The following is a 23,256-nucleotide window of genomic DNA, read 5'->3' on the forward strand; positions in this document are numbered from 1 at the left end:
ATATAGAAAGACTCCATTGAAATATTTGGATTTAATAGCACTGAAAAACAAGGTCTTCACAGAGGCACAGATTGGACCTCTTCTTACCTCACTTTGCCATAAGCCAGCAGTAATTCTCCGATGCCAGGAGAATGACACGAGCATCGCATTATTGTGAGGTGTATCAGACCGAACATAGAAACACCGTGAAATGTGTCCCATCATTTTAGGGTGGAGAGGACTGTCAATAGTTGGTCTTGTTTCTACAGTGATTCATTACCACGTTAATTTTTTTTTTTAAGTTATTACTTACTTTTTACACTCCTACTACACAGTTTCTTTTGAGCCTTAACACATTAAAGTGAATGAATCCTTGTTATCTCCGTTAGGGAGATTAGCTATTTAGGTTATTATGGGTTTCCTGCTGTTCTAAAACTACAGAATGGCAAATTAGGAGCTCCTGATTTTGATTTGCAGATTGAGAGAGTGAAGATCCTATTGAGGTGAAGTACAAAAACTAGGTATTTACTGTTTATCAGGAAATGTTTAAATCACAGCAGGTTTCCCCTTAGAAAATCCAAGACAGATATAGATCTGAATGTTTCTTGTTACTGTTTGAACATGGCTCTCTATGTTGACTGTCTCATTAAATAGACTGGAAATTAAAAATTACTTTACATTTTTCTTGGTGTTCTTTTCCTTTCCCTGATTTAAGTGTTGTTTGTGTAAGTAGTTCTGGACACAAAAACATTCCTTTTTGTGGGTTGTTCTTCCAGCTTTTTGCCTGCATATTCTAACCGTATCATGACTGTGATATGATCAAACACAAGAAAGCAATCGTTGCTTAGTGGAAAGGTTGGACTAAGTGAACCATGGCAAGTTCAAGAGTTTCCTCAGCAGTGGGGTGACCAGCTCCATTGCACTACCTTCAAGAAGCCTGTTTATTAATGACCTGTATATTGCTCTCCTCAAACATGCAGCCATGTTCTTAATGAAAAAAATTCACATTTTTTCTGCTATTTTTATCCTTCCCCTACTCAGATCAGTCCCAGAATAATCATTAATACTGTACTATGTTTCACGTTACTTTTTTCTTTTCTTTTGCAGGCTCTGAGCAGCAGTCTGTACAAGAGTGCATCGCCTTATGGCTCTCTTAATAACATTGTGGATGGGTTAAGCTCCCTCACCGAGCATTTCTCTGACCTATCCCTTTCTTCAGAAGCCAGAAAACCCAGCAAGAGGCCACCTCCTAACTACCTGTGCCACCTCTGCTTTAACAAGGGACACTACATCAAAGACTGCCCACAGGTAAGAAATATATTCTGGAAAAATCTTCATGAAAATTTTCACTATTCCTTGATTTAGTAACACAGAATTTGACTGAAATAGTTCTTTAGAGTGCATAGCACTGAAGAAATATCTTGACAAAGTGCCAGGCTAGCCATGTGTTCTTTTAATATATTCTTTATCACAATGCTGGTGGAAAAAATATGCTATTTCATTTGCCTAATAAGAATTACAAAAAATACTAATCTACGCACATGATAAATAGATTTTAGAAACTTCAAAAATGGCTACTACGTAGTTTTCTATCACAGAGATTATGTAAAATATGTTTTCAAGCAGCACACTGTATAGTCAGTTTGGCAACGGCACTTAGTAAAAATGTAACAAGTTACATATGCTAAAGGAGAAGAAATTGTTACACTAGATGAGGACTTTCAATCAGTGTTGCAGTGACACAAGCTCCAAGTATATCTGGTGCAAAATGTCTTCCGTCTCATGGAAGAGGTTTGCTCTACTTGGCAAATGTGGCAGTCTTGGACTCCCAGAACTTTTTTGTAGTGGCAAAACTGGCAATACTTATTTCCTTAGAAAAGAGGTATAAGCCAGTGTGCACTAAAACCACTCTGCAATTTTTTTTCTGAGGCTCCAAGCCACAGTGTGCGAGATTTCTCCATCCTCTCAAGTTTCAGCTGGATGCAGGCGTGTTGCTGGCTTAAACTTTCACAACTCCAACAATATTCTATGTAGAGTCCCAAGGAAATTAAAGTGTCGTCAATACTCTAGAAACACAGATGCGGACATTACTGGCATCCACTTCACTATGGCTTTAACCTCCTACCCTCTTAATGTGTGGCTTTCAGCAGAATTAATCTGCATAGAATTAACTACAGTTAATTCACCGTTGAGGATGTCAGACATACATAAGCCAAAAGACAGGCGGAAAAGCATCTGCCAGCTGAGCAGGGTCAGCATGAAATCAAGTCTAATGTCAGATGAGCTTTAGCTGAGTGTATTCCTCCTGCTGTTACGCACTGACTAACCTGTTTTCTTCATGGACTTTAGCTGTATATCTTTCATTAACTCTAACGAAAACTGTGGAATTAAAGTACATTTGCAGTCTTGGGTGTGGCTGTTGAAAATATTTTTACTTCCTATTATTTCAGTATATGTTGAGTAAGGCAGTTTTCTTTAGGAAAAAAATATGAAATTTTCCTTGCTAGGAGATCAGAAATACTCTGGTTTGTATACTTCTGGTTTTAATGTACTTAGTTTAGCATGTTACAGCAAAATGTAGAGATAGGACCATGTAATAGCATACATTACTTAACAAGGGGATGAGAACTACAACTGCTAAATATGTGGCAGAGAGAAGTAGAGTGCTGAACTGTGGAAGATGGCTGTGCCGTGCTGTGTAAGAAACCAAATGAATGCAACAGGTCCCTTGACGATAAATAAGTGCAAGATGCAGCTCGCACAGATGGTCCCAAGTGAATGTATCAGAGTTGGAGCAGAAATGCATTATTTATTTCATAGGTATTTTTACAGTTTGAAGCACTAGAGATTAAAGAACAGTTAATGAATATTGAAGACATACCCACAGGAATCCAGAAGATGCAAACAAATTAAGGTTCCTGTAGGAAGACTAATTTACTTAAATTGGACATCCTATGTAATTTTTTTAAGATTCCACTAGTAATGTCTTCAATTTCTCTGTGAACCAGGAAAAAGACTTCCTACAGAGCGTACTCTGTGGCTGGCCTATGAGCTAGTAAGTAACGGGTAAAGGAACACAGGACTGGGAGGCATCTGCTTGCTCACTGCACACAGTCTTCTACAGTTACAGGCAACCGTATCATACAGTCCCTTTCGTAAACTGATCAGGTTTTAGTTGGCAAGCATTTCAGTATTTTGCCCTTGCTACTGCTGATGTGGGAAGCTGCTCCAGAACCTCAGCCCTCTCATAATTAGAAATCTTCCAATTTCCAGGATAAGTGTAACTCATACACTTTATAGTCACTTGTTCTCCTGCCAACATTGTCCTCCACTGAAATAGCTCTTCTCCCTCCCTAGTGTTTATCTCAGGATGTATTAATAGACTGCAATCATATCCTCTCTCAGCGTTCATTCTGTAGGACTAACGAGCCAGGTTTTCTCAGTCTCCTCACAAAACTCTATTCCCCAATCCTTCTCATGGCTGTCCTGTTGTGCTTTTCATCTCCTTGCGCATCCATGACTACATGTACATATGGCATCCCAGAACAGATCTCATCAGTGCCTTTTGCTGTGTGTGCACGTATCTGTTTCTACAGATCAAAGTTTATGTTACTTAAGGAACAGGCAATATGAAATTAGTTCTGCTTTATTGGAGATTTCTAACACAAGCGTTTTATGGTCTAGTCAACACGGAAGTGCTTTCTTGAAAAAGAGCAGACTTAAGCGTTCACAGAAACTTAAGCACTTCCCTTATTTTATCTAAATTTGAGGACAGATCCACAGGGGATAACCCTGTGTGCACAAGTTATGTTCAAAACATTGAAAACATTGTGCACAAGAAGGGAGCACCAACAGCAGGATCTGGCCTTTGTTAGAAAGGCCCTATTTGTTACCACTGCTTTTGACGATAACTGATTTCTTAATTTGAACATTATATGCACTACTTAATAGCTTAGATTTTGATGCTTTGTTTTTCTAGTGCTGTCAAAAAGGAAAGTTGTTTTGCAAATCCTACCAGAAAAAGGCTGTAGCTATGCTTTTTTAAAGTACTTAAATTTGGATAGCAAAAAGAGATAAACTAATCTGATTTGGACCAAATGAATATCAGTAAATCATACGGCATTTTTATTTTCTTTTTATGTAACTGCCTAATAAGAAACAGATTTTGAAATGGGGTGTTTTATGGAGTTTTTCTGCATAACAAAGAAATTGTGTAACAACTTTGAGACTTTATATCCTCCCTTAATTCTGCTTGTTATAAACACTGTAAAGACGTGTGTTCTGCTGCTGCTGCTGTAAAAGTTGATGGTATACCATACTAATGAAAATACATGTATTGGTTCAGATTTATATCTTAAGTGATGATCATATTCTAGGAGGTCAAATAATTATAAACAAAAAAGGCCAGCTTCAGTATTTGGGTACCTCAGGTATCTGCAGTTTGTCCAATATCCTGTCTAAAATTATCTGTTTGGAAATTGAAATGGGATTTAGCAAACTTCTATTATTTTAGCACGTCGTTTGTGTGATCTGTAGTGATAGAAAGTGTGTTTTCTGTTTTAGAAATTAGCAGAAATGAGAGCAATGTTATGACTGCAATTCATCATTTCCAATTGCCTACATTTGCAAAAACTCTTTGTCGCAATTATTGTGTGTATAAAAAACACAGCACTTTTTATCTTTAGTGTCATCTTTACGGCATACCTACATTTTCTCTGAACTAATTTTTGAGTTTCGGTGGCTTAGACGATAACACCTTACTCATACCTCTCTTTCACATACAGAACCTCATTGACTTGAATGAACTGAAAAATGTCTAGAGAATACAGGTTGAAAACAATGTATAGATTTGTCAAAACTTTGTTTACTTATTTGAGTACTCATAGGTACTGTGCCAGTGTACATCTTACATATGCATGATAACCATAGGTTTTCTTTCCCTTGCCAGGACAAATAATGATGAGCTCTGGGCCAGTAATAGATAAGATATATGTTTCTTTATGACATTTATTTATCTAGCAGATATAGAAACTCATAGAAGACCTTTTTTAAAAAGTTACATTGTCTCTTTTCACCCACTATCATAAAAATCTATATTTTTAAATCCTACAAAATATAAACATTGGGTTTGTTTGTACTATATTGCCTATACAAAATGAATCTTGCTCCTTTACAGTATAGGGATGTTATTGACATTACCACTCTTCCATGATGTCATCACCCTAAACTCAGACCTATCATATAGGTTTAATATGCAGAAAGTACAGGATAATGGGGTAGGGTGTTAGATACATTATAGATGGACGTTTGTGAATAAAACACCTAGTTTAGGTTCTAAGAAGTTGCTGAGTGATAGAACCTTTGGAATGGTTCAAAATCTTCTTCGGGAAGGAAGTATGTATTTCCTCATATCCTAGATCCTAGACCTCATTTATTGCATGTGTCATTCCTTTTGTTAATTTGGCCAGTAATGGATTAACAGCAAAGGCAGCAACAAAGTTTGTACTTGTAGGGGTCCAGCAAAGCACCTCTGTATTCAGAGTTTCCAAACTGCTCTACCTTGTGTTTCTGCCAAGCACCAGTTCCGTCTACTGGTCTCTCTGCCCCAACTTTATTCAAGTGCTGTCAAATTCTTCTGTGAAAATATGTGCAGGCCTTGTCACTCAAAAAATACATGGCTCCAGCCATGTTTTTCTGAATGCTGAACAAGGAGACTGCTCTGATCCCTGTGCCAGTGCCAAGCTCTCTAAAAAAACGTTCCTCACAATTCCTGTAAATTTCTACACAGGCAAGGAACTCTCATATCATTGAGACTTGGTGAAAAAAAAAAAACGGCCAAATATCACCATTCTGCAGTCAAATCCCTGGTGCACTACAACTATTTAGTCCAGTCCGTGGGAGATACAGAACTGTTACACAGGGTGTTTCCAATTTTACACTATACTCATAGAGGAAAATGCATGTGCGTGCTCATAGAAGTACAGACATACTACCACAGACGTATACGTAATGGGAAATAATATCAGCCTCATTTTGCACTGCATTTTTAAATCTGTGAATGAAATGTATGGCATGATCCATATTAATGAGGCCAACAGTGGGAGTCTTTCCATTGCCAACAGTGATCTTTGAAGCAGATCCTGTAAAACTGAAGTACCTTGAGAACACATATTCAAGTCAATGGAAGTAGTAGGTAATTACTGTGGCTGCTTGAGTTTGCATAGATTTGCTTTTGTGGTTTCATGCAGGATGTGGAAGAAATCAGTGTCAAGCTGAGTTTAGTCCTTTCTTCTTAGTCCATAGCTTGGTCTGCCAGATCGTGCTGCCCTGAAGCTGTCCCTCCCCTGTGGTCAGATATAGTGGATCTTTGGCAGTAGAGTTGGCTCAGCAGGCAGCCGTTTGGCTGCAAGACTGCAGTGACTCTCATGCCTGAAGCATTAATCTGATTTGTCTTGTGCTTTATGGTTGTGCAAGGACCTCAAATGTTCGCAAAATGCAAGGAGTCCACAGCTGTGCTTCCTCCAGGTACCAAAGGCTGGCTAAGACGGCAGTGATGAACAAGCTGCCATCTTTACAAAGACAGAAAGATTTTACCTTTCTGGGTTTTGGCTTAGGGATCTTAGTTTTCAGAAAAGCAAAACAAACACAAACCTCTTGAAATTTATTTTTCTTTTTAAATGGAAGATGATGTTTCAGAGAGCTCTGAAATGAAAAGGGATCATAGACTTTGAAAAATCTTAAAATTCACTCTGAAAATAATGATTTTTGACAGTTGCTACATTTTACAGTAGTCTCTTGGATATCGGGTAATGGCTTCCAAATAAACATGTCTTTTCTCCATTGAAATGAGTGAAATATTGGTATTCTTATTCAGTTATAGGATGAGGGGTCAAGCTCTCCAGTCCCTCAGGAATCTGAAATCCTGAATGGCTCAATTTTGCAGGCTCCACCATAGTTTTTGATTGGAGTATACTTGGTGGTGGTTTATACGGTGCTGTACGGGTGTCTCTTGTTTATGCTTCAGTTCTGTTCGCTTAGAGACCTATTAGAGGCCTGACTGTGCAGTCCCTGATATGAACGAAGCAGTATTTGAATAACTAAAATTAGTATTCCTCTTACAGAGATAAAGATGAAAATATGGGACATATGGTAAAAGAAAACAATAGCTAAATTAATCTCTGGTGCAGTAGCATTGATTTTAATAAGACCAGTACCAAAAGAGAACCTGTATGCCTGCATTACAAAGAGGAAAAAGCTGTTAATTTCTACTATATGTAATTGTTTTCAAACTGCATGTGGCACTCCAGAAAACAAATCTATATATATCCGGCCCCTCAGTTTTCTATCTCTGAAATACATTTTGATACATTAACCCATTTTGTGTAGTGCATATTTCTTCACCTAAATATATCTCTGTAAGAAATTGTAATTCTTAGGTGTTCATTTTGTAAATATCTACGCACATACTAAACTTCCACCTTATGACATACTGCAACAATTTGAGGCTCTCAAAAGTCTTGTTTATACACAACATACTACTTTCATTTATTCATATTTTTCTACTCAGCACCTCCATAAAATTATTTTAGATGATTTGGACTTGGCTAAGATTTTTTAAATTACTTTTTTACCACAGCCACTTTGACAACTCCATGATATCAAATATACTACAAAATTTATTGCAGGGTTGGGGTTTTTTTTTCTCATGTGCTTGAACTTAGCCCTGCCAAATTTTCTCAGAGTTTCTGAGTTTAGCAGGTTATATTTTCTCAGATCATTTCCAGTTTTATTATGAAGACTTGCAGAAATCTTGTAACAAAAGTATGGGCTGTAATTTTGTCACGTCCATTTTACTTCTGGAAATGTAAGCTATTTAAGAGTCTGAAACATCAGAAAATACTAATTTCTCTCGGTTTTGGAAATTCTGAATAAGCTGTGCATGTCATGGCTTTAAACCATTTATCAGAGAGGCAAGTAACTTGGACAGCTGTATGTGAGTAGAGGGGATGCAAACAGCCCTGCTTTGACAGCATGCTCCCAAAGTACTAGTTTTAAAACTGTGGCTATAATATGTGGCATTTATGTCCAGTTGTTTGATAAACTGGGTGCTTGGAAAGAAGATACTGACCCCTAACAAACCAGAATAAGAGCAGTTAGGTAATGAAAAAGAAAACAGAAATATCTAGTGACCTGTGTCTGTGCCCCTTTCCTGTCTAGCACACTACTTGATACTACATTCCCAGAAGTCTGGAAGACTAGCCAAAACCGAACTCCTCCTTCAGCACCATCACTAAGCTGTTATTACCGTGGTTCTGTCTTTATTACTGATATGAGTTCAAGTTTTTTTTGCTGTGGGAAATGCAATGTAAACAGATGCGATAAAGGCAAATACTGTAAGAGGGCATGCTTGCTTGGTCTTTGCGGCGACCTTGGAGTGCAATCTCAGGTCCTGTGCGATGGTTACCGATGGACTGTGTGACAGGCGTTGGAGGATCACCCACCACAGAATTTGAGGTTTCATTGAAGTTTTCCAACTTCTTTTTGTTTACCTTTGAATCTCATTTGTGTATTCACTATCTAGATAAATTTGAGTTGGTTGCCCACTGAGAACAAGGGGGATATCAGGAAAAGAATGCTGTTTAAATGTAAACCCTTATGGATACCTGGCATTTCCACTGAATAAGGTTTTGGCATTGGTAAAGCCACAACTGGGTCCAGTTGGAGCACAGTAATTCAGGGAAGACTGAAAAGTAGAGAAATTAATTTGGGATCTCTGAAACATGACTTCTGTTGAAAGACTGAAGAACGACTGTTGTTTGCTCCCACAAAAAGACATTAATAAGCTGCAAATATGTAGAAAACCTTGCAAAGGGCACAGTTTGTTTTCCAGATCCACAGCTAGTGAGTCCAGAGTACTGGACTTCAACTAGGCTGCTCTTTCTAACTGTGAGGCATTGAGATAGAGTACCTGGGAAGGCTCTTGCTCATCGGAAGACTTTCAGAACAGTATAGATAAACATACATCAGGATTTTCACAGGTGATCCTGTCCAGGGACAAGTGAGAGAACATCCCAAAGCATCTCCCAGCCTTATGTTTCTACTATTGTATATCTGCATACTAATAATACAACTCATTATCTTAAATGTGCATAATTTATATTTAAAAACCGTGCATAACAGACCAGATCCAAATCCTCTGCAAGTCACTGGGAGACTTTTATAAACTTCTTTGAAGTAGAGTGAACATTGCATTGGTCTAAATCCAAACTCTGTTTACCAACAATTTGGTATATGCTTAGTTTGCAGTAAAACTCCTGATAAACCATAATTAAGTGCTTAGCTTGGAAATGAATACTGTGAGCATTCCTCTTGAGAGGGAAAGTAATGTCTGGTTTCCAGCCCTCCACAAGCTGATTTATAGATAAGGTAGAGAGAGAACTACCAGGTCAAAACCACACTAGTTTATCAATTCCTCATTCGCACTGATAAGAAAGGAGTAATGGAAGATTAAGTAAATCATGTTTTCCCACTTCATGAGAGTATTTTGGTTTAATGTGAAATATAGGTTGTGGAATTTTCATCCTTGCTTGGAAGCGTTCAAGATTTGACTGGACAAAGCCCTAGGAAACCTGACCTGAACTCAATGTTGGTCCTGGTTTGAGCAGGAGGTTGTACTTGGTGATCTCCTGAGGTGCCTTGCAAACTTAATGATACTGTGATTCTATTATATGATAATTAACTAAATTTTTGTGCTCTGCAATAAGAGATCACTGATTGTTCTTCAAGATCTCTGCATCTCCCAGCTCTAATGTCTACCACAATCCCTCCTCACTGTGGTTTTAAGTAAAATACTCTTGCAAAATACAATATTGCTAAAACATAAAAGCTGAAGCAAACAGGCATTTATTACAACAACAAATACAGAAAACAAAAGACCCTAAACCTTGGAAATAACACCTGTCAAAATGTCTGTGCACAAACACTTCCTGTAAAAATGTACCTTCATTTAATCTATATTTAGAAAGTAAATCAAATAACTTTTTTTTCAAAAGGAATTTTCTCTAGGAAAATGTCTATTTCAACAAGGTGTTCAGCTGAAAAAGCAAAAGGTTGAAACAGACATCTGAAGTGGAAGAAACATTCTTTGCTTTGCAATGTTTCATAAGTTTCATTTACTCAAATGAACATTTATATCTTTTATATATTGTTTCCCAGTTTCTCAAAAGTGAAAATGCGTTCTCTAATAATTCCCATGCCCAATTAAAGGCGGCCTACAAGGTCTGAGTAGAGGCTGGGATGGTGTCAGATAAATGGGGCACGCTCTGGCTGTTGAGGAGAAGGCGACTGTCAGGGGAGTGAACTGCCTTGTCTCTCCCTCCCTTTTCCTTTTAACTTACTGTACAAAGGAGGAAGCTGGCAAACAGATAGCAAGAGCAGTGAAGAACAAGAGCAAATTGCTAAAGGCAGAACAGCAGTTTCTGCTGGCAACAGCTAGCAGCTGCAGCTCAGCTTCTCCTTGCTTTTCTGATTGTCCCAGGACAGTCTGTAGATTGTGAGGACACAATTCCAACCCAAGGGGCCCCTCTCTTATTTTCCTGCTGTCAAGATGTACCAGTCAGTCCCCCCTTTCACTCCTGTTATGTCACTTCCCTCAAGAAGTTAAGATACTAAATGGAAATTAATTCCTCTTCCATGTCGCTGGTATAGCACAAGTATTGGTGCTATTCTGCTGTATCTGGCTTACGTCAATAAATGTAAAAGGAGCCTTGTATATTTCAATATGGCCCCTTTTCTATCTATCAAAAGGTCTACTATGAGATGCAAATGGAGTTTCTCAGGTAACTAATGCCCATCTATGCTTTGTGGGATTTTATATCTCCTTCAGACTGGCTGAGCGAGCTAGAGCAGAAGCAGGAGAGAAGGCAGCACTGCGTGGATCAGGAATATGAGTCTCTGTGCTATACTGATGCATGGATGTCAGCCTCTCATACATCAAGCTCAGGAGGCATCATGCAATCTGATTAAATAGTCCAGGTGATGCTTTTTGGAGCAGTATTACCTACAGAGTATACTACCTGAGTCGAGTTTACTTATAATCAGCAACCCTGTGGCTGCAAAGGAATACCTGAGGGTTAAAATTGGTTTAGAAGTCATTGCACCTATTGGAGAATAGACCATTTGATCTTGGTAGTGATGCTAAGATTCAAGGGCTTGTATAGCATTCAGTTTGTAATCCTAAAGAGGCTCTCCCTGTATGTTTAGAGTAGCTCTCCAGTCACTACTCCATCCCAGAAGGAGCACGTTTTGATACAGCCACCATTTGCAGCAAAAGCCACATGTTTTAGCCTTACATTAATGGTATTTTAGAGCAGATGACATAAAAACTGACTGCAGGTTCCTTGTTGCAGCAGCACCAGTCAGTGCACACCTGTGAAAGGATAGTGTCTGCAAGTTTGCTGAAACGCCAAACCTGGAGAGACTGAAGATCTGTGAGCCTAGTCATGCTAATTTTCTTGCAAATTCAAGTGAGAGCAGTATCTGTATTTATTTTGAATTTGTTTTTTTTAGATAGGGCCATTCCTAATGCCTTCAATATTATAAAAACGTAATTCCTAAAATTAGAACTATTAAGCAGTCACATCCATAATTTTGGTTTTCCCTGTTTATATTCTGGAAGTGTTAGCTCTGACTCCACTCTTCATCCAGAAATTCAATATATTTATGTTGTACAAATGCATAATGTGACTCTCAGAAACCTAATAACTTCCCCCACTGTTAGACTGAAAGAGCTGAGAACAGAACTTCAGCTCACAGACACAAGTTCTGTTTTAACTCCTAGGCTATTTCTCTGCATCAGCTCACCAAAACCAATACCAAATATCTCAAATTTTGTAATTTATTTTTAATAGCAAAAAATACACCTTGCAAAAAAGTAAGAGTCAGATTTGCTGATAAGTTTGCTGTAAACTTAGTTCCTTAATTTTTTATACTTTACACTAGAAATTATCTGTCATGTTCCTGATAGAAGACTGTTATTTAAGGAGACATTTCCCAGGTTTGTAGAAGCTTGGTTTTTTCTTAAAAAACAAGCTTTTTCTTCCAAATTGCCTTCATGAGGCAGAAAAGCTAAAATGCTTGTATAGTAATTAGAGAAAACAAAGAATAAGCCTTTCATTTCAGAGCCCGGTCAGTGCCAAATTATTAGCTAAAGCAATAAAGCCCATAGACAGGCACTTAAGCTGAAACGTTTGGGGATTTTAGCAGCAACAGCAGACATTTTGGAAATGACATAATCTTGATTACTCGTTCATCCTCAGATTTGTGTCTGATTTTCCACAAGATACTTGCTACTCTGTTTCTAACTCATTCTCTGACTGTGCAGAAAGGTGCATAGGAGTACAGCAGCACCTTTTGACATCTTCTGTATTACTGAGCCCTGTAAACAACTCCTTTTTCATTCTGCAAAGAAAGAGCACGTTTCAACTACAATTAGACATAGTCTCAAGCTGTAATTTTGGATGTGAGTTCACAGTAACACTGAACATTTCCCAGGTTCAAGGGTTTCATATACAAAATACCGGTTTCAAGTCCATTTCTAATCTTAACCCATGTTGCAGGTGTGCAACTATAGATAAACTCTGCAACAGCACAGACAAATCAATACTTCCACCTGAGCCAGTGTACCCACACCACCTGGCACCCAAGAGCACCCAGCCCAAGTGCACACTCAGCCCTCCCAAACTCTGCCCCGTGAGTCTTAACGTGGGTGAGGAAAGGAGACCCGCAGGAGTCTTCATGAGAGCAGAGGTAGCTTCTAAGAGGGTTTTATGTAGCAGTCATGTTACTCTGACTCCTAAATGCCTGATTATACAGTTGAGGAAATTAGACGAGCAAAAAGCAGGGGAGAGAAAGGCTGCTTTCAAAGAAATGGCAAATAACAAGGCTTTCCCAGAAGATTGAAGGAGATTCATCAGTAAGGTAGAAAGGCAGCTTTCGTTTAAATAGTTTTAAAAACCAAAACTTAATAGTAGTCATTCCAGACCTGCATTTTGTATTTCTCAATGCAAGTTAGAGCTCTGCTATTTAAAACAGATTTCTGTAAATCCTGGTTAAGAAGTTTAATAGATTAGAGCTAAATGACAAAACTGCACTGCTGTCTTCATCGTTTTTATCAAGAATCATGAAAAATTCTTCCTGTAATGTCAGATGTCCCCGGGCCTGATTCTATGTACCCTTTACGTGAGGACAAACCACCACCAAAATGGTCACACTGGCTTTTGTGGTGCGCTTGCCACTTGTCAAAATGTTTACACAAAACATGGGAAAGTAGAGAATCAAGCTCAGGAATTTTCAGGTTTCCTTGAAAATGGTTACTTATGTAAATTTAGGGGTTCGTTCCTATCCTGAGATTGTTATATGGCTATAACAGGTAAATACATATCCACCTGCATTTCACCTGTCACAGGCTTATAACTTTCTCAGGATAGGTGATATCCATATCTCCCGAGACAGCACAGAGTGCTGTTACACATATAAAACTAACTATACTCCGATTTTAGAGCGTGCTAGTCATTTTCGCAGTAGAGACCAAAAGTTTCTATCAGTTTTCTGCTAATTTAAGTATATTACACAGTTGTATCCTATGTGATGTAATGTGGACATCAAATTAGGCTGTGTAGGCTGAAGCTCTGAAGAGGGGACAAGAGGCCTGTTTCAATGATGTATGAAGTTTTCTTGAGGTGACTTGCAGGGGAGTGTGAAGGCCTGACTTCCACATTCAGTTTTTCTCTAGTATCTGTAATCACTCTGCCCTCTCAGCTTTTCACCATTTTGTAATTTTGTGTGATTCCTTGTCTTCTAAAATACGACCAAAAGCTTCTTGTTGATCCCTCTTCCTCTGTGTGACCCAGTCACCAATGATACTTTAAGTCTCCTCGTCTCCGCTTAGTGCCCTTAAAAGACAGGGATCTTGACTAGATAGCATGGCACTCGTGGTCTAAGAGCCAGAGGTCCTTGTGCGCTGGGGAGCGGGAGGACGGGTAAGGTGGGCTGTAAAGATGGATGTCGTATGGCTGCAACCATCAGCCTTAGCAAATAAGATGAGATCTAACAGTCATCCAGAGGTTTTTAGCATAGCACCACGTACACGTACAGACGGTTACTGCTTGTATTACTATTTCTGTTGTTCAGTAATGAAAGCTACTGTAATTAATAACAGTCTGGCTTTCAGGCCACAGCTAACACTCCTGTTAAACTTTAAAAAAATTGTCTGTCTTGCTGGTATCATTTACAGCAGTCTCCCGAGCAGCAAGTCTTAACTGTAATTTTATGGTTGGTTTGTGATAAATTATTTCCTTGCATACTATACTGAATCTAATTAAAAAGAAGACAGGAGACACTTACTATAAACCTGAAAAGTGGTGGTATTAATGTGAAACTATTGGAAAGTTTTTTTTTAAAATAATGTTGACATATATACGTAAATAATACAATGTTCTCCTCTATAGCTGCTTGAGGCACAATATATCCAATATTAGCGTAAGTGGGTACAGCTAATAAGGGCTGTACTGTTTATGCTGAGCTTACAACGTGACTCACATTTTGTGTTTGTTTGCAAAGTTGGAGAGGAGAACGGGGCTTTTTTTTTTAGCATTAACATAATTTTAACTCTCATCTGCTTTCTTCTGAGCTCCCATTCCTGATTCAGCATGCATGAGTCTGCTAATGAAATCCAGATGTCAGACGAAAAAACAATAAGCTCTCCCACCCATCTGGTGGATCAGGTTTCTCAGAGATTGGAAAAAAAAGAATCATGAAAGATTCCTAGAATGTCTGAAACTTTAGATTTCTGTGTGTTTTCAGAGAGCAGAGGGCAGCAGGGGGATGGTTTGGAGGTAAAATTGATAGCAAGTCAAGATTCTTGGTGGAAAAGTGAGAAGAAATTGAGTGGTTATGTTATCAGTTACTCTGAGCCCTAAACAGACCTAGTAGTATATCCCAAATTCAGTGCTGCTACTGAAAAATTACACTGAGTATCACAAATAGCAGTTCTGAGTCAGAAATAAAAAAAGTAATGTGATGTAAATTATTAAACTGTTTTATTCCTTGGCTTTGCTGTTTCAGGGTCCCAATCCCTCCAGAGACTCAAAAAACCTGGGAGGAGAAATTATAACATCAGCCCCCAGTTTACTTTGGAGGATTATTTGCAGAATCTCACAGCTGTGACTCGGGGCTTCCTCTCTTTCAACCCTCACCTTAAGCCTAACCCTAGCACTAGGTTGAGCTGTACACAAGGTGCCCAAGCCCTTTCCAAGACCTAGGCTTGTCCTCAGGGGACAAGTTTTTCACAGCCCTCAGCTTCTTTGGCAGCCTCTTTCCAGCCCAAATCCAACTGTAGCTTTAGGCTTTCTCCTTGTCTCAACCCTAACCCTGACCATAAACCTAAGCTTTAGACAGAGCAGTCCAGTCCTTCCTACAACTGAAGCTTTGCATTTTTTTCTCTTTACTATTTTTCATTTCTGGAATGTATCATAATGCTTAGGCCTGAGAAGAAGGGGTCAGAAATTTCTGTACCAAAAGACTTGGGCCGAGTAGCCCATTGGAAAAAGAAATTTGTTTCATATTTAGAGGAAATACTTAACAAAAATCAATTTTACTCGAGCTTTTTATGTGACTAACTCAAAGGAATGTTCTCAGTAATTTTCAGACAAGTGAATAATTGAAATAAAAGTGGTGTCTTCTGTTCTTCCAATAACATTAGGATGTATCAGGGTTTGCTTTGACTCCGAGAGGCGTGTTTCCATAGGCACAGATTATAAGGCATTGTGAGCTTCCCTAATTTCACCTGTATTTGACTTAAAAGAAGCCACAAAGTTGCTTTTATGCTACTTTTGCATCTAAGTTTCCACAGCCACGCTCCTCTAGATTGGCAAGATAGAGAAAAATGTTTTACAGGTTGCTCTGCTAACTCTGTTGCAACAGCAGACTTCTCTTCTACACAGGCGTGTATGGTGGGTTGATGGCCTCACCGTGAAGGAAAGCTCCCTTTCAGTCACTCTGGTCTGTTCTGTTCACTCTGTTCCCCTTTCATGTAATTTAGCATCTGAGCATTCTCAAGACGTACGCTTGCAGTTTGCTCACCCAGTCTCTTCCCAGGGTCAGTCTTGTGCATGTAATGTAGTGTTTCTGTTTCGTAACTGTTTTCCTTAAACATCAGAAAAATCAGGTCAGTTATATGTACCTTGCACTTGGAATGGGAGAAGGTTCCTGTAAGCTCTACTTCTCATGAGAGCATGTAACATTGTCTCAGCTCAGCTTGTAACCCAGGAAAGCTCCCCTTTGCCTACTGATGAGTGCTGCTCTGCTGGAAGAAGTTTCCATTGTGCCAGAAAGCAGAGCGGTTGACAGAAGTGGCCTTCTCTCAGCGGCTGCACCTCCCCCAGACACGTCTGACCACGGTGCTTGCAGACCTGGGCAAGTTCTGCCTCTGCTCTGGGCCAGCTGGCCCAGGCTACTTCTGATGCAAAAGTCTTGTAACCATACTTGTTGAGATGTAATACAGCGTTCTGTAGATTTGGGGTTTTCAAATGCCACAGCTTCCCATCTGTGATTGTTGAACTGTTTTCCATGGAGGACTGTGGTTATACCTATTATGATGGAGATAAATCTTCCAACCATCAGGAAATGGCAGAATTACTCATGGATTCTGCTTAGTGGTAGTTTAGCATCCAGAGCTCTCTGCTGTCAGACTGAACAGAGCTATTGAACGTTTGTGCCTCCTGTGAAGGGAACTGCTCTGTAGCTACAGGGACTTGAAAGTACTTGTTCATTACTATGTATTTGGCCCAAGTTATCAAGCTGTTCATTATTCATGAGCTAGTCTTATCTGAACCCTGGTTCACATTGGTGGTTACTTGTAATGATGGATGGTTAGAGCTGGGTGCAGTCTGCAGACTTTGCATTAGAGCCTGTGTTGTTTTAACCAGTTAATCTGGAGGTTGTACACAGAGATTCAACAGGATCAATGTGCACAGAAACCACAGTGGGGACTAGTGGCAGAGCTGTAATCGGTCACTGCTGTTGGGGAGGGCAGACTGAGTGATCCTTTCCGTGAAGGATGCAAACCAACTCAATGCAATCCCTCGGACCTTACCTATCTTTCTCAGGAGGAAAAGCAGTATCTTACGAAAGCATCACTCTTCATAAACATTTCTTATCATGTCTTTTCTCTCTACCCCATAGTCTTCTCTCTTACAAGCCCCTAATACATTTGATGGCTGATAAGGGCCAAAAGCAGAAGCTAGTAGAGATAAGAGCCAGGGAAGTGTGAGAGGTGAGAAGACAGCTGTTGCCTGAAGACTGCCAGCTGTTGAAAAATAATCAGAGAGAGCGGTGTACAGCATCACCTTAAGGTTAGTTAAATAAGGACTTAGTCTAACTCCCACCTATGTCTGTGGAAAAGACCTACTTGTTTCCTACAGACATAAGCAACTTTGGATGGTCAGCCTTCAGAGACAGGCTATTGTCTTGCTCCAGCAGAATTACTGGAGCACGAACAGAAGGTCTGACCCTGCTGACCCCATGTTCTGCATCCTCTCATACCTTCTCTTTATCTCACCTCCATTCTTGAGATTCTTTCCCAATCAATTCCCCTCCTTATCCAGCTGCTACAGTTAAATCCCTCATTCCTTTTCCAGAGTATCCAAGATCAATATTTTGACCCATTCAGTCTCCTTTCCAAGGTGCCTTCCATTGATGTAGGAGAATTAAGGCTGAGGAATGGATATTTGGCACACCAAAACAGATGTAATGGGGAACGGAAAGTGCAGCTCTTGTATTCCTTGCATACAGTTCCCAGAGACACACGCCTTACCTAGCTTTTCCAGACTCAACCTTTTTTCCAATATTTTTCTCTTTTAATCTCCAGTGGCTGTCATTTCATTCATCACTGTCATTTTATTAATCACTCCAGAAAACATGTTGTTTATCTGCGTAGCACATCTTGCAAGTTAAGACACAGCAGTTTCATCTCTGGATATTTTTAGCATACCTTGGGTGGTTATGTTACAGCAAGGAACATAGCCAAAGTGCAGTGAGCCCCAAGAGTTAAATCTATAGATTTAGATCTATGGAAAAGCAACTTGACGTTCTTGAAAAAGCCTATAGTAGGTTTTAGTAGGACTCCATAAGTCAGACTATCAGCCAGCAGTTGAATATCCAGCAGTGAATATTCACTGTCTCCTTGTAAAATTGATGTATTCCATACTGCTTCTTAAAAATCCCAATTCCTGATTCCTTCTCACTTAAGGCAGTTCTAGCCAGGATGAATAACTGAATTTGGACACCGTAAGAAGTACCATACTGTACATCTCCAGAAGATAAATCTTCTTGGAGCTGATTTTTCTTTTAAGCCCTCCCTGACTTTTCTGTTGGAGTAAATTACATGGACTGATCAGATAAATGTCCCACAGAATACAGAACTGGTGTTCCACCTCATGTAGCTGAGCCTTCTCTGCTAGTGTAGCCTCATTTCTAGAATTAGACAGCTATCCTACAGAACACAATATAGGACATCAGTCTATTTTCATTTCATTTATGATCAATTTGGGGGAAAGGAGTTTGGTTTTAGTTGAATTTGAACAGTCTGACATAGTTTTAACATGCAGCTAGATTACCAGTATTCTAACATTCAGGTTTGTTTGCTTAACTATGGCTGGTTACTAAACTCACATGATATTGTTCCTTACAACAAAAATAGCAATATTGCTTTTCCAGAAATATTGTACCAGAAAATGTGTTAGCTCAAATTTTTGTAAGCGGTGAAGATGGTTGAAGACAATTCACTAAAAATCAGTAGATATTTAAAGAATAATTTGTCATGCACTCAGTCCTCTTCGAAGTCTAGTCTCATGTACTTTTGCACATCCATATGAAACTTTTAAAGTTGAAAAATCCCTGGTGTTTGCAAACTTCCCCTCTCTTCATACTAAATACCACTTTTATTCTCCCCGTTACTCTTCAAAACACAGGTACTTTACAGGAAATCTTCCACATGACTCTGGAATATTAAATCACAGAATCAACAAAACTGCTGAGGCTGGCAGGGATCTGGGGAGATCAGCTAGTCCAACCCCCTGCTCAACACCACTTGGGTGTTGAATATCTCCAAGGATGGAGACACCACAACCTCTCTGGGCAACCTATGCCAGTGCTCGGTCACCCTCACAGTAAAACAGCTTTTCTTATATTTAAAGGGAATTTCTGGTATTTCAGTTTGTGCCCATTGCCTTTTGGATCGCACCTCCTCTGTCACTGGATACCAGTGAGAATAGTCTAGCTCTGTCTTCTTTAATGTCTCCCATGCTACATACCAGCTACGCAAAGCAGAATCTGGGGAGCCTTTTGAATTAAGTATTAGTCATGCTGAACAGGTTTTCAGTCTGTGGGAAGTCAGGATCGCCATGTGGCACCTTATTGCCACCTGTGATCCAAAGTCTAACAGGATTGGTGCTAAAATATCTGATTCATAAGATGTTAGAAGTCACTTGGACCTAAACTCTGGCTGGGCTCAAAACAGTTATACCTTATACGACACAGTGGACTGCCGCATGGAGAATTAGGATTGCATGCATCGCAGCATGCGAGATTTCCAGATCTGGAAGTAGCTCCTTCAGAGCTACCATGATGCACATATACCCTACGAGTCCCGTAAGATAGAAAATAAGAGGTATAGTCACGACAGATTACCAGGTGGAAGACAGCTTTTTCTCTCAAATACTGAATACACTCTCCGGGAAAAGAGCCCACCAGTCAAGTCAATGAATTGGTAGAGTTTTGCCCATTTAAATAGTTGATATGGAAACTTCTTTTGAGGCAGGCAGTACCTTTCAGATGCTGGGGGCAATGAAGTTCTGAATACATTGGATTAAACATGCAGAAGTAATGATCTAGAGTGAAATAACGACCCAAGTAACATTTTGACCACCTCACATTCCACTTTCTCTGTCCCAATTGAATGGGAGAGAAGGGAAGGAAAGAGAAACTAAAACCAGAACTCCATTTTAAGTCAGAATATCTGGCTTTAGTATTTTCATCAAGTTCTGGACGAGAATGTTCTTTGCACTGCAGATTTTGTCTTGAGGGTAGACAGTTTGCAATTAGTTCTCCATTTTAAACAGAACTACAGGACTAGGATTTTCAAAATCTTTACTCCCTCTTCTCTGTCCTTGTTGGGTTTTACCTCACAACCTCTCCTAAATTTTCAGTGGTGTTTTGTGTGTTAGGCCTTAAGGCTGAAGGCAGGCAAGCCTAACAGGGTCAGCGCTCAAGAACAAATGAGCGTGATTCTGTTCAAGCCTGTAGGGATGCATCTGTTTGTAATATTGAATGATCTGGCCCACAATAACAAACAGGAAAAGCCAGGTAATACTGTTAGCTGAGAATTTCAGTCAGCATGGCATTCTGACTTTATTTAGCTGTCGTGTTTATGTGGTGGAAAGAACTCAAATTGCGCAATGGATTGTGAATCTTGAGTCAGAAGTGGCAAGGCAACTCCCTCGACCATTTATTGTACCTCCTATTTTTCTACACATTTCCACATAAACCAAACATTTCTCATTCTGTACAATGCCCCTCATTAGAAAGCTATCTGCTTCTTTCTGATGCAAGGCTGGAGATCCAAGTTTTGAGTACCTGCATTCTCCACTGACACCGAGACCCTCTGGTCAGACGGACCGGCAGCGCTGCAGAGCTGGCCTCCGGCGGATGCGCGCTCTGTTCCCAGCATTTTACTGCCCACTTGGAAGTAGTAAACTTCCTGCTTGTTTCTGCACAGCTGATCTAATTGCTCAGAGAATTAATTAGAATACTTTTTTTTCTTTTTAATGACTCGTCTTGATTAAAAAACAAACCAAATGATAGTCTTGTAGCACACAAGATCATCAGTGATGAAGAAAAAGTTTAATTTTTTTCATAGCGTCGCACTGGAAACTCAAGTTTAGCTGATTAACAGCAGTGTGGTCCAAGGTCATTTTCAGAATCACTCTTATGAGAAGAAACCTGTACTTACGGTAACAAGTTGTACCCCTCTAATTTTACATTTGGCCGTGCTAAAACATGGTCATGTGCAACTTACCCAATGATTGAGATCACCGTATCAGTTACCTGACCTCTTCATTATTTACCACACCCCTACAACTCAATGTAATATTATCAAACTGAAACAAAAGAAAGGTGTTACTTCAGCATCCATATGTTAAAAAATGACGAATTTTTATTTTCAGATTCAGCTCACCCCTAAACTGCTTTTGACAGTGTGAAAAGCACCTCATTACAACCAATTCAACTGTAGGGATGATTCAGGGAATGGTGAATTTGTGAGACTGAATTACTAATCATCGCTATGAGTAAGAGTCAAAGCTGTTTTAGTGTTTTTCCAAAATATAAAAGCCTTTCTAATTTTGAATGTTTTACTTTGCACCATATCTCTATAATTGTTTGTGTTAGTGTAGTTAAAATTATTGTATAATCACAAGTAGGTAATATAATGTCTTAAAGGTTTAACTATGAAGATTAATAAATAAAAATCCTAGAAAACCTGTGCAAAAAAGGTTTTAGATGAAAGGCACTTCAAAGTTGCATTTGATGAAAAATCATGGGATTTTTATGCTTTGATGAAAATAACAAAACTAAAAAAAAACTAACTTAGAGTTGAAACAACATTGTTTTATCAAACTAAGGGAACATTTAGAAATAAACTCAAATAGTATTTTCTGAACAGATTTTTTATTCAAATAATTTTGGAGAAAAGTTATTTCACTGGCTTTTATGATCACCCAATGATGTTTGAATTTGTGATGCTAGTTGTTTTGCTATTCTGGTACAGAAGTTTCTCTGAAATCTTTTTTTCTCCCTCCCCACTTGCTTCTTACGCTTTCAGTCAAACTTTGTGAGCTTACGCTAAGGCCAAGATCTCATTTTTAAGTCCTACAAATCAATCGTGAACACCTTTTACACCCATAAGTATATATCATCACTCAAACTAATGGTTGCTAAATGCCAACAAAAGTTGTTGTCACTGTTCTAATTTCTCTTTCACTATTAAATCAATCCAACTATGATTTCCCTTTCAACTTTGTATTTTCAAGAGCTGTGGCTTAAGCTAGTCAAGACATACAGGAACTAAGGACCAGGAAGGAATAAGAAGCAGTTACACTAAACATCTGTATTTTTGGCACTTATCATTTTGGTGAGAGAGTTGTAACATGGTGGCGATTCCTTCTAGAGCCATTTATGAGAGTACTTTTTGTCTTTATCTTATCTTCACCTTTAACACTGTTTCACTCTGGAGAAGGCTACCTCAGAAAGAAAAGTTAAACGTAACAAATACACCAATGTTCTGCCAAAGTTCGAGGGAAAGGAAATAACTTGATGGACTGCAGGACTGGAACAAACTTATTACAGGCTACGGATGCAGGTACATTTGAAGAGCAGTCTGACTAAATGCTGCTTTCTTGTGCCCTTTTGGTCCTGGAACTTTTAGTTACTTCTCATTCAAGTCAGCCTCACAACCTTGCTTTAGTCCACGGGAAAAATGTTGTCTGGAGTTTTCATATATTTTACCATAAGTCCGATTCTCACAATCTTTCCTCTTCAGAAGACCCTCTCCACCACCATAATCATCAACAGTGAGGAAATACCTTAAACAGAAAAGTTCAGCATGCATTTGTGGATTATTATTCTCTGGAGTGTCACTAAAGATACCAGTCTCAAGATAGAAGTCCACTTATGAAAAATTCCAGCCTAGAGATGCTAGTCAGTGTCAAAGTATGTTTCCCCCATACACCTCTTGCAGATAGTCATTCACCCTTTGGATATCATATTACAAGATCATATCCTTCTACGCGTCAGCAAAAGAACAGGCAACAATGTGCTTCCACCCAGGACTCTGGGCGAGTTCCTTCCATCTTTCTGGAAACCGAGTAGGGTATGTTAACATTTGATGAAGCACATGATAATCCATTTTTCTGTAGTGCATCTTAGTTATAAATGACAATCTCAGCAACACCATGCAGAGGATGCTGGCTGAAGAGTGAACAAAGAGGACATTGTTACAAAGCAGCAGTATTCTCATTTGCTTTAAAATTCTGTTTCTCATCAAAACCTTGACCTCCTGCATTTTACCACACTGCAATAGCATTTGCCAGATACGTCATGCAAAGCTGGGTACAACAGACATCTTCCTCTTGTATAATTTTCTGTTCCTACTCGATTCCTGCT

At 39.2% G+C, this 23,256-nt stretch overlaps 1 protein-coding gene across 1 annotated transcript in view; it reads left to right on the forward strand.

Moving 5' to 3' along the window:
• Window positions 1–1,086: 1,086 nt before the first annotated feature.
• ZCCHC24 (zinc finger, CCHC domain containing 24) overlaps window positions 1,087–23,256 on the forward strand; it is a gene marked incomplete at its 5' end in the record, with an annotated part of 95,821 nt that continues 73,651 nt past the window's right edge. The window contains one exon of the mRNA XM_009587018.1: window positions 1,087–1,287. Within this exon, the coding sequence (XP_009585313.1) occupies window positions 1,087–1,287 (201 nt within the window). The remainder of the gene's footprint in view (window positions 1,288–23,256) is intronic.

The sequence above is a fragment of the Fulmarus glacialis genome, unplaced genomic scaffold (genome assembly GCF_000690835.1).
Source record: "Fulmarus glacialis isolate BGI_N327 unplaced genomic scaffold, ASM69083v1 scaffold13411, whole genome shotgun sequence".
NCBI lineage: Eukaryota > Metazoa > Chordata > Aves > Procellariiformes > Procellariidae > Fulmarus > Fulmarus glacialis.